Source organism: Mobula birostris, chromosome 6, assembly GCF_030028105.1.
Source record: "Mobula birostris isolate sMobBir1 chromosome 6, sMobBir1.hap1, whole genome shotgun sequence".
Lineage (NCBI taxonomy): Eukaryota > Metazoa > Chordata > Chondrichthyes > Myliobatiformes > Myliobatidae > Mobula > Mobula birostris.
In genome coordinates, this window is record NC_092375.1 from 95,315,142 (window position 1) to 95,327,477 (window position 12,336).

Genomic DNA, 12,336 nt, shown 5'->3' on the forward strand with positions numbered 1-12,336 from the left:
CTATGACCAGTGAGGACACAAGCCTTTGGGGTTCTAATGTTTTTCTGTCATTCATTCTTCGGGGGTTTTTATTGTTTCGTGGATGTCTGTGAAGAGTAAGAATTTCAGGTTGTATTCTGTCTACATTCTCTGAATTTAAATGGAACCAATGAATCCACTGAAGATCATTGCCAAAAGTGCAGCAACCTCTTCCCTCACCTCCTGTAGTAACCTGGAGCATCTCCTATTCAGCCCTGGAATTTAGTACATTCTCCTTCTCAGCAGCAACCTGCTCTAGCATATCATTTTGCTTTATGCTGTCCTCACAAATGTCAAGGTCCCTTTCAATGATGAATACTGAAGCAAGGTATTCATTACAGACTTCCACTATCATCTTTGACTCCAGGCACATTTTCTTTTTTATCCTCGATCAGTCATATCCTCACTCTAGTCATTCTTCCGTTCTTCACATACATGTAAGACATTTTGTGGTGTCCTTAATCGTACTTCTGCCCCCTTTTAGCTCTCCTAGGTGTACTGTGAAATTTCTTCCTAGCTACTTTGTAACCCCAGACCCATGGCCAATTTTTGCTTCCGAAGATTTCACCCTGTGCCTCAGTGGGACAAACCTGTCCAGAACCCTATGCAAGTCCCCTCGAAATAACCTCCCACATTTCCATTGTGAACTTTAAATGTCTGTACTTACTCCTAGTTCAGTTTGGTACCTCAACTTAAACTCTACGAGCCAGTATCCTCCTTGAGGTTAGTCAGTTTTCTAATCTACATGTTCTACAATAATACAACTTCACAACCAAATTTGATAAGTATAAGATTTTAAAAAACTGGAAATTTTCAGCAGGTGTGACAAAGAAACTGAGTTTAATTTTCAGGTCAATGGTCTTTTAACAAAACAAGAAGGGTTAGCCACAATCCTACAGCTAATAGTTCTCAATAATTGCCAAGCCTGAATGGTGATGTAATAGATAGAAAGGTGTCTCTGTAGGCTTTCGTCTCTGCGGTTCAGTCAATCTGAGTTGTAAACTGTCTCTCATAATTAAGACACTTACAGTACAGCCTACCAGTCAGTCATTGGTATTGGGTTACTATTGTCACACCTACCATGATACAGTGAAAAGCTGTTTGTTTGTGTTTTTTCCAGACAGACTATTCCATAAATGACACTGAGGTGGTATAAAAGGGAAGAAAGCAGTACGCAGAATAGAGTGTTACTGTTACAGAGAAAATGCAGTGTAGTTAGGCAAATGAAGTGCAAGAGCCACGAGTAGGTAGATTAGCAGATGAAGTGTTCATTTTCATTGCACAGGAGTTTGAGAACAGTGGGATAGAAGCTGTCCTGAGCCAGGTGGTATGTGTTTTCGAGCTTTTGTATCTTCTGCCCAATGCGGAGGGAAGCGGAAGAGAGAATGACCTGGGTGGGGCTGATCCTTGATTATCTTGGGCAACATGAAGTGTTGTGACTGTGAGTAAGTCACTGGAGAAGCTGGTGGATATGAAAGTCTTTATTCATCACAACAAACAGACATTCTCTTGGAGACTTTCTTGATGGTTTCTCCCAAACTCAACATATATCACATTCTTATACCCTTAAGATCAAAGGTATGACAGGTGATCCAATACAATTACCATAGATACAAATTGTTCCTTTGAGGAACATGTTTACAGTGGAAACATGTTGTAATCGATAGACACCTCTGTAAACGCCTTTGTCCTGGACAAACTAATTCACACAGATATTCTTAAAAGTTCTGAGGACACAGATCCAGACTCCTGAGATTATTGTGAGGGTTGACTCTCTGAGTTCTGAAATCCCCCCAACGATTCACAGTTCATAAACACAAGAGATTCTGCAGATGCTGGAAATCCAAAGCAACACACACAAAATGCTGGAGGAACTCAGCAGGTCAGGCAGTGTCTATGGAAATGAATGAACAGTCAACTTTTGGGGCCAAGACCCTTCTTCAGGAACAGAAAGAAAGGGGGAAGATGCCAGAATAAAAAGGTGACGGGGAGAGGAAGGAGGATAGCTAGAAGGTGAGAGGTGAAGCCAGGTGGGTGGGAAAGGTAGAGGGCTGGAGATGAAAGAATCAAATAGGAGATGAGAATGGACCACAGGAGAAAGGGAAGCAGGAGGGGACCAAGGGGAAGGTGACAGGCAGCAGAGAAGAGGTAAGAGGCCAGATTGGGGAATAGAAGGAGGAGGGGGGGGGGAGGGAAAATAATTTTACCGGTAGGAGAAATTGATATTCATGCCATCTGGTCGGAGGCTACCTGGATGGAGTATAAGGTGTTGGTCCTCCTCCTGAAGGTGGGCTGACCGTGGCACAAGAGGAGGCCTTGGACGGACATGTCGCAATGGGAACGGGAATAAAAAAAGTTTGGTCACCAGAAAGTTCCACTTTTGGCAGATGGAGCATAGATGCTTGATGAAGAGATCCTCCAATTTATGATGGGTCTCACCAATCCAGATTGGGAGCACTGGATACAATAGATGATGCCAGCAGAGTCGCAGGTGAAGTATTGCCTCATCTGGAAGAACTGTCTGGGGCCCTGAATGGAAGTGAAGGAGGTTGTTGCTCTTTGGCTGCTTGCGTGGATAAGTGCCGGGAGGGAGAAAGGGGCAAGGGAATCACGGAGGAAGCAATCCCTGTGGAAAGCAGAGGGGTGGAGGGGTAAAGATGTGTTTGGTGGTAGGATCCCTTTGGAGACAACGGAAGTTGTGGAGAATGATTTGTTGAATCCGGAGACTCATGGCATGGTAGGTGAGGGCAAGGGGAACTCAATCACCATTAAGGCAGCATGAAGGTGGGGTGGGCATCCATGTTCAGGAAATGGAGGAGATGTGGGTGAGGACAGTATCAATGATGGAGGAAGGGAAACCCCGTTCTTTGAAGAAGAAGGGGATCTCTGATGCCTTGGAATGGAAGGCCACGTCCTGGGAACAGATGCGGCAGAGATGAATAAATTGACGAAAGGGAATGGCATTTTTACAAGAGATGGGGTGGGAAGAGATATAATCAAGATAACTGTGGTATAAGATGTTGGATGACAGTTTGTTTTCAGAGATGGAGCCAGTGAGATCGAGAACGGGGAGGGGGGTGTCAGAAATGGACCGAGTGAACTTAAGGGCAGGGTGGAAGTTGAAGGCAAAGTTGATGAAATTGACGAGCTCTGCATGGGTGCATGGAGCAGCACAAATGCAGTCAACAATGTAGTGGAGGAAGAATTGGGGAACATTACCAGGAAAGGCTTGGAACAAGGACTGTTGTACGTAGCCAGCAAAAAGGCAGACATATCTGGGACCCATGGCTACCCTCTGAGTCTGGAGAAAGTGGGAGGAGCCAAAGGGATCCTTGTCAAGGGCGGGGACCGGTTCTGTGGTCGTTGTCGAGGGTGGGGACCAGTTCTGTGGTCGTTGTCGAGGGTGGGGACCGGTTCCGTGATCGTTGTCGTGGGTGGGGATCGGATCTGTGGTCATTGCCGAGGGTGGGGACTGGTTCCGTGACCATTGTCGAGGGTGGGGACCGGTTCTGCGATCCCTGTCGAGGGTGGGGACCGGTTCCGTGGTCGTTGTCGAGGGCGGGGACCGGTTCCGTGACCATTGTCGAGGGTGGGGACCGGTTCTGCGTTGGTTGTCGACGGTGGCGACCAGTTCTGCCAGACAGAGGAGGCTGGTGGTGGAGGGGACCCAGTTGGTTCTTTCATTGATATAGAAGCGGAGAGTTTCAAGGCCTAAATGGGGTATCCAGTGTATTGGGACTGGACATCCATGATGAAATGAGGCGGTCAGGGCCAGGGAATGGAAAGTTACTGAGGGGATGGAGAACATGAGAAGTGTCGCGGATGTGGGTGGGAAGAGACTGAACCAAAGGGGGAATTGAGCAGAATCGAGGAATGAGGACACGAGTTCAGTGGGGCAGGAGCAGGTGGAGACAATAGGCCTACCGGGACAGTCAGGTTTGTGGATCTTGGGTAGGGGTAGAATCAGACAGTGCAGGGTAAGGGGACTACGAGTTTGGTGTCAGTGGGTAGGAGTTCTCCAGAGTTGATGAGGTCTGATATGATGGTCCGGAGGAGGGTCCCCTTCGAGGGGTAGGTATGAGGAGGTGTCCGAGAGTTGCCGCCTGCCCTCAGCAAGGTAGAGGTCAGTCTGGCACACTACAACAGCTACCCCTTTGTTTATGAGATTAATAGTAAGGTTAGGATTGGTGCGGAGACAGTGAGGGCAGTATGTTCAGAGGGGGATAGGCTTGGGGGAGGAGAAAGAAGTGCTGAAGGCAAATCAGTTGATGTCTTGTTGGTCATTTGAGATGAAAATATCCACAGCAGGCGGGGAGTCAGAGTGGAGTGTCTAAGAGGAGGAGGACTGGAGATGGGAAAAAGGATCATCAGTGTGGGGTGGGCAATTCTTGCCAAAGAAGTGGGCTTGGAGATGCAGGCTATGGAAGAACTCAGTATCATGGCGGGCGAGGAACTCAGTAAGATGCGGGTGAAGGGGGCCAAGGGTAAGGCGCTTGGTGAGGACTGAACGTTCTGACTCAGAGAGGGGGAGAGGTGAAGAAACAGGAAAGAGTAGAGCTGGGATCAGATCAGCTATTTGATGTGCTTAGTGATAATATAAGTCTGGTCTGCAAGCTTCCTGAACTTGCTTACAATAATGCAAATAACTGCAGTTTTGCCATAAGATGGTTTCTGTGGTGCAAGGTTAGTGAGGGTCATTGGAGACATTCCAAATTTCCTTCGCCTTCTGAGGAAGCAGAAAGACTAGTACACTTTCTTGGAGATAGCATCCTTGTTGTCGGACCAGGACAATTGTAAGTGATACTTACACCTTAGAACTTGAAGATCACAACCATTTGCACCTCCAAGGCATTGATACAGACAGATGTCTACTCCTACCTGCTTCCTGAAGTTAATGACCAGTTCCCTTGGTTTGCTGACATTGAGGGAATGTGTTTTGTTTGACACCAGGTCACTGTATTCTCCAACTCCTTATTAGACAGTAACTGCAGAAAACAAGGACCAATAAAGACCGGTGAGATTGTTATTTTCTATCACATTAATTAGGCTACATTCCATTGACAAATGTAAGGTGGTGTCTGCTTGTAACCTGTGTGCAAACTTTCCATATGCAGCTGTAGTCATTCATCCATTATTTGTATGTGCAGTCACTTAAATCACTAATTAACGCGTCTGGACCATGGAATAATACTTATGTCTCAACCATCCACACCTGTTATGCCACATTTAGTCAGCAGGCATCTACTCCCTTTTGGAAAAAGTGTAGGATGAGTCATTCCCAATGAAGAAGGGGGAATGACTTACCTTGATGCCAGGCTCTCTCCACTCTGTCAGACCTCTGAGTCCCACTGGTCTGGTTCGACTGAACTCACAGCCTGTTTATATCAAAAGTCAGTGTGTTTTCAGTGTTTTTAAACTCGAAACAATGCAATAATTTGTAGCAGGTAAACAATCATTCAAATTCCTATATTTTGTCATGTTACTCAAAATCTCTTATTTTTTTGCGTTCTGATCTTCCAATTGTTTAAAGTTGCTCTTGCATCAGGTGCCAGTTATGTTTTGTTAGCGAGTGTGTGTGTGTGTGCGCGCGCGTGTATGAATTCCATGGGTTGTGGATCTTCCTTCCAAAGGTAGTGGAATCAGAGAGGTGCAGCATGAGAACAATCCTTTCAGCACATCAACTCTGTGCTGACCACTCATCTTACATTCCCATCAACTCCCTGCACACATCGGGCAAGTACATTGTTGAGTTAACCTGCATTTGGGAGGAATGCAGAACACCCTGGTTTCCTCCCACAGTCCAAAGGTGTACTGATTAGTGGGTCATTTGTGTTGTGATTAGCTTAGATTTAAATCGGTGAGCTGCTGGGCAGCACAGCTTGGTGTAAATAATTAAATGTAATCTGTATTTTCATGTACATGTTTGTATGTTGTGGCAACTTCACACAGAATGAAGCCTCAGTTCATGTAGGTTAACACAAAGTGTGGCTGCAGTTGTTTTACATACTATTTCCATATTACCATATTTCCATGAGGAAAATGCAGCCTGATTGTGTTCCTGGTTCCAGGCCGTGGTTTTGTAAGTCCTTTTCTGATGGCCATTCCTGTCCGTTGAAGATTTAAATCAGGGGTGCAGCCTCACTGAGATACTCTGTCATCAAATTGCAATGATGAAAGCCTCCCTGTTCGAATAACTTTTGGCAGCATTTTTTTGACGGTTTTTACTTATTCAAATCTGCTGACCTGAAGGCTTTATTTAAGGAAATTCAATTCGTGAACGCTAAAAAGAAAATGTTATTTTCAAATACAGCAACTCCAGGAGAGTCAGTTTAATCTTAAAATCTTCTTGCAAGTGTTGCATTACCTCTTTTTACAAAGGTCGAAGCCTGTGGATTATAAAGGTTGTTGCAACTTGGATAGAAAATTGGCTGAATGAGGAGAAAAAGAGATGAGCAGTGAATGGTTGTTTTTTCAGTCTGGGATTGAAAGGGGTGGGTAGGAGTGTGTTGTGGATCCCCAGGATCCAAGTTATTTCATGACTTGGGCTTGGATATTCAGAATGCTATTTTCATATTCGTCTGCAATCTCGGAAGCATATTGGAGTGTGAGAAGTATATCGACTTCAAGAGTTTAGCAGCAGATTGGTGGGTAAATGGCAGATTAACTTTATGCAAAAAATCTTCTAGTTTGTCCAGAAAGATGAGAAGTGGCAGTATAAAGCTAAGTCCAGAAGAGGCCTCACAGCTCGTTGGGATAATAAGGAAAGCATATGGCATGCTTGCCTTTGTTGGTTGACGCACTGAGTTCAAAACTCTATAAGTTCTTTATAAAACTGGTTAGGCCACATTTGGAGTGTAACATTCAACTCCTGACAGTTGAACTAATACAGGCAAACGTGTTATTACAGGAAGGATGTGGAGGCTTTGGGGAAGAGGCTCACCAAGACGCTGCCTGGATTAGAGGGCATTTACTATGAGGAGAGGTTGTACAAATCTGGGTTGTTTTCTCTGGGGTGGCAGAGGCTGAGGCCTGATAGAAGTTTGTAATATGTGAGAAGCGCAGAATCCTTCGCCCAGGACACAAGTGTCTAATACTTGAAGGCATGTTCTGATAGTGAGAGAGAGAGAGAGAGGGAACATTGAAAAGGCAAGTATTTTTTACATAGAGAGTGGTGGGTGCCTGGAATATGCTGCCAGGGTTAGTGCTGGGGGCAGATACTCTAGAGGGATTTAAAAGTTTGCTGAATGTGCACAGAATAGAGGGATGTGAGCAGATATACATGGACACTGCACAGGCAGAACAGGTTAGTTCAGTTAAGCTTTTAATCACTAACTTAATTAGTTTGGCTGTAAGGCCTGTTTCTGTGCTGTACAGAACAGTTGAAAGGAGATCCACTGGACGCTACCCAATAATGAGCAGGAGTGGAATTTGGCTTTCAAAAGTGATCTAAATCAATTTCATGTTTATTGTCATGGGCATGCTTACCCAGCTGATGAACTTTTTACTGTATTGCAGCAGCACAGTGCAGTGCAAACATGTCAGACATAAGTACACACAAACTATATGTAAAGTTGTACTTATTTTTCATAGTTTACACTTATAGACAAGTGTTTGAAAGGTAAAGGAACTGCAGAGCTCTGAGGAGAGTTAGAGTAGAACTCGCTGAATTTGTCCTGATGTTTAAACCACAGGTCCGGATGAAGGGTCTCGGCCTGAAAAGTCAACTCTTTGTTTCTTTCCATAGATGCTGCCTGACCTGCTGAGTCCTCCAGCATTTTGAGTGTGTGTGTAACCTCAGGTTTTGGCTCTCTCTATATGCTACAACTTTTCCATCACTCCACAAGTTGCTGCATCTATGTTTTTCCACTGACCTTTGACAAATAAGGTCATGTGTATTGGGGTACAGTGAAAAACTTGTCTTGAACACCATCCATCCAGATCAATTCATTACAATAGTGCATTGAGGCGTACAATATAAAACAGTAACAGAATGCAGAATAAAGAGTTATGGTTACAGAGAAAGTGCAGTGCTAATAGACATTAAGGTGTAACGTTGGGTTGGAGGCCGGCAGTTACATGCTTTCAGACTTTTGTGCTTTCTGCCTAATGGGAGTGAGGAGAAAAGTGAATTTCCGGGGTGGTTGGAGTCAGGTGACTCTGACAAAGCGGGGTTCTGTCGAGCATCTTACTGCAGTTTGAGTCCATGTTGAGTTTTGATTTTGGGTCACAGAGAAAATGAAAGATTATTAAATTGAGACCAGGTGTTGTGTACCAAGAGTAAGCTGCATCTTCCTCGTTTCCTTCACAGGATCGCATGACTCCTTCAGCTTTTGGATTGATGAGACATCCCCTGTTGGTCTGGATCAGCCAGTTGTGGTTAGGCATCTGGCTGGAATCTTCCGCTCTCTCTGGAAGAAAACGATGAAGAAGTGGTCTGTGACACAGAGCTTGACTTTCAGAGAGCAGCTGGAAGCCGGCATCCGCTACTTTGATCTCCGAGTCTCCACAAAACCAGGAGAAGAGGGCGAGCTTTATTTCATCCACGGGTTGTTTGGCAACAAGGTTTATGATGGACTGATAGAAATTAACAATTTTTTGAAATCTCACAGCAAGGAGGTAATCTTTCTGGATTTCAATCACCATTACGCAATGGAAGACTCAAATCATGAATACCTCATCGAAATGCTTAAAAAGATATTTGGATCCAGACTCTGCAGGGCCAGTCTGGTTCAGGAAATAACACTTCAGTATTTATGGGAACACAAGTACCAGGTTTGTCCTTGCAGCTTTTGTGTAGATTAGTAATTGTGTTTTTTTTTTAATTTTCACTTGCACCAGGATGGAGTAAAAAGCTTTTGCTTGTGTTCCATCCAGCCCGATTATTTCTTACACAATAAAAGAGTGGAGAATATAGTGTTACAGAAACTGTGTAGTGCAGGTAGACAAAGTGCAAGGGTAGATTGGGAGATCAAGAGTTCAACTTTATCACTTGTCAACTTGATAAAGTGTCTCAAAAGATGCCCTTGAGCCTAGTGGTACATGTTCACAGACCTTTCTGTCTTCTGCCCGATCAGACGGTATGGTACTAAAACCTGAAATCATCCAGATATGTGTCTAGCCACACAGCAGAGTAGTGTTGAGCAATGAATAATGCAATAAAGTAGTGGAGCTGTGACACAACGTGATGTAGGTATGTAGAGACACAGAAATGTGACGCCAAAGCATAGCATAATTAGGCTGTTCTGCAGTCCATGTCAACATTTTTACATCGGTAGATTTCCAGTCTTTTTCCCTCAAGGTAAAGGAGTCCAAAACTAAAGCATTTAGGTTTAAGGAGAGAGGGAAAGATGTAAAAGAGACTGGAAGGGCAAAGTTTTCCGCACAGCCTGGTGCATACAGAGACAAACTGCTAGCGGAAATGGTTGAGGCAAGTATAATACAATGTATAAAGGACATTTAAACAAGTACACGGATAGGAAAGGTTTAAGTAGGGGTCCACAGAGCCCAGTTAATGATACGGGTACATGGCATTAAAAAGGTTGGGAACCCCTGGTTTAGAGGGATGTCGGCCAAATGCAACCTCTTGGTCAGCATGGATGTATTGAGCTGATGGGCCTGTGTCCATGCTGTATGACTATGACCCTAACCCTACTGTTGGGTATACATCTGCAGACAGATATCTGTCTAACCATACTGTTGGGTATAAATATGCAGACAGATATCTGTCTAACCCTACTATTGGGTATAAATCTGCAGACAGATATCTGTCCAACCATACTGTTGGGTATAAATATGCAGACAGATATCTGTCTAACCCTACTGTTGGGTATAAATCTGCAGACAGATATCTGTCTAACCATACTGTTGAGTATAAATATGCAGACAGATATCTGTCTAACCCTACTATTGGGTATAAATCTGCAGACAGATATCTGTCCAACCATACTGTTGGGTATAAATATGCAGACAGATATCTGTCTAACCCTACTGTTGGCTAAAAATCTGCAGACAGATACCTGTCTAACCCTACTGTTGGCTAAAAATCTGCAGACAGACATCTGTCTAACCTTACTGTTGGGTATAAATATGCAGACAGATATCTGTCTAACTCTACTGTTGGGTAAAAATCTGCAGACAGATATCTGTCTAACCTTACTGTTGGGTAAAAATCTGCAGACAGATATGTCTAACCTGTCTAACCCTGGCTCTAACCCTTCTAGTGGCTAAAAATCTGCAGACAGATATCTTTCAGACCCTACTGTTGGGTAAAATTCTGAAGACAGATATCTGGAATATGCCAAGACCAGTGGACAAAACAAATATCTTGGTTTTCGCTAGGTGGTGCAAGAAGTGGAGGCTGTCGTTTCCTGAATTTACTTTTTCAGCATTGAAGCACTTGGAAGGAGGCATAACAAATTCCCTAACAATAATCTGCTAATCAGAGATCATTTCCAAATAAGAAATTATTTGTAGAAGCTCCTCGATAAGGCAGAAGAAAACAGGCTGATAAGAGGAGTTGCCTGTGTCTGTGAGTTGAAATGGCCAGAGCCTAGTGCCTGATTTGAAGAGGCTATAATTAGAGTGAAATGGTCTGATTCACGACAAAACAATGAAGAACTGGCATCAAAGGTACGTGGGGAAGGGGCGCTACCTGTAGCCTTGTGCTAGAGCCAATAAGGGACTGGCTTGATGAATCCGAGTCGACAGAATCAAAGTAGAGCAATGTAGAACTGAGAAGGAAAAAGTATAATAAAAGTTTTTGGAGGTGAGAACGAGTGAGAACTCTGGGGAGACCAACAATCACATGAAAGACCATAGTGCCTAGGTTGAAGAGAAAGAAAAGTTGTTGGTTAGACAAGAAGTCATCCCCTATTTGGTGTAAGTGAGTTTGGGTGAGTATCTGTCCATGAGGAACAGTAGTATTCAGGAATTAAGCAAATATTTTAATTTGATTTGGTAAGTTGATATATTAAACTTCTGAGTAGTTTGAATTAGTTTGTATGGTTCTTCACCTAACTTAAGTGACCAAGTTAATGGTTATCATATTTGGCATCCCTGGATGGGCTTGAAAGGAGAGATAGTCCAGCGCCATGTTTGGAGTTGGTTAGCAGGTTTGGATATTAAAATAGGAAATTACTTGTATAGTTATTTAGGAAGCAGATGTGATTACAGGAAATAATGAGAAAGAGAAAACAGAATGAAATGCTGCAGGAGCTATTTAGTAAAATTCAGTGTGGAGTGTAGAAAGGGAAATATGGAAGTAGAGAAATGGAAATGGTAGAGTCAGGGTTTAAGGATTGCCATGAACGTCATGCAGAGTTGGCACTGGAGTAGAGGAGAAGTGCTGACCACACCCAGTGTATGAAATGAATAGAAAAACAGTAAGATTGCTCTGCAGCTTAGTGAGGAGTGATATGTGTATTTGAGAAAGGACTAATGATGATGGTATCGATTGGGGTGATTTGGCAGACAAAGGCGACAAACTACAGTAGTGAGGATGATTAGCGTTATGGTCAGGCTTCCTCAGGGTGCCCAACACACCCCTCCCTGGCCCCAGTAGCACTTGTGATAACAGAAAGAGACACTGTTGTCAGGGAGACTGGCTGTGACATGGTACTCTACTCCTTTTGATGTGGCCCAATTAAGCACCATAGCTGTAAGAGAACCAAAACGTGGACTGGGGGACAAGCCTAGAGAACTTCATCAGCGTATTCAATAGTGCAGGTAATACACAGTCTGAATGAAGGTGAGGAGCGAACGTAACCCTTGTATAACTTCACTGCTGCATTCACTCCTGCAGAAAGAGCTGGCACTAGCCCAGGAGACTGGGTGATTTACAGGCGGTTTTGGCAGAAGCTGTAGCGGTTAATCAGGGTAACCTGGTGGAGGCTCTGCACAAGTGTAGGCAGCAAAAAGGCTGGATCCCTCAACATCTGCCGCAAGATTAAGCGTTTCTGGTCCTGGATAGAAGGAATTTGACTCAACAACAGAGTAGAATGTGGCTTAGGATCCTGGTTTTCCTAGTACTGAAGAGGCTAAGATGTGTTTGATTATACAGATCCTATGGGTCCTTAGAAGGATGGTATGGGAAGGAGAGAAAGGAAGACCGACATAAAATGGCCCTTTTGAGAGAACGACGTGTGCAGTGACAGAAAGAAGGGGGATGAGCTGCTGATCAAGGGATGCTGCCTGCCAACATACTCAATAGCTCAACCCCTTCGAGGGGCTGTGGAGGGCATGGGTGGACTACCTATAGTTCTTCTCTTGGCTGCTGTAGTGACCAAAATCCTGTTGAATATTCTCAATGACTGTGTACCC

General features: G+C 44.1%; 1 protein-coding gene across 1 annotated transcript in view; it reads left to right on the plus strand.

Moving 5' to 3' along the window:
- plcxd2 (phosphatidylinositol-specific phospholipase C, X domain containing 2) overlaps positions 1-12,336 on the plus strand; it is a 52,620-nt gene that overhangs the window by 8,532 nt on the left and 31,752 nt on the right. Inside the window, exon 2 of the mRNA XM_072262354.1 lies at positions 8,327-8,790. Coding sequence (XP_072118455.1) covers positions 8,327-8,790 — 464 coding nt within the window. The remainder of the gene's footprint in view (positions 1-8,326; positions 8,791-12,336) is intronic.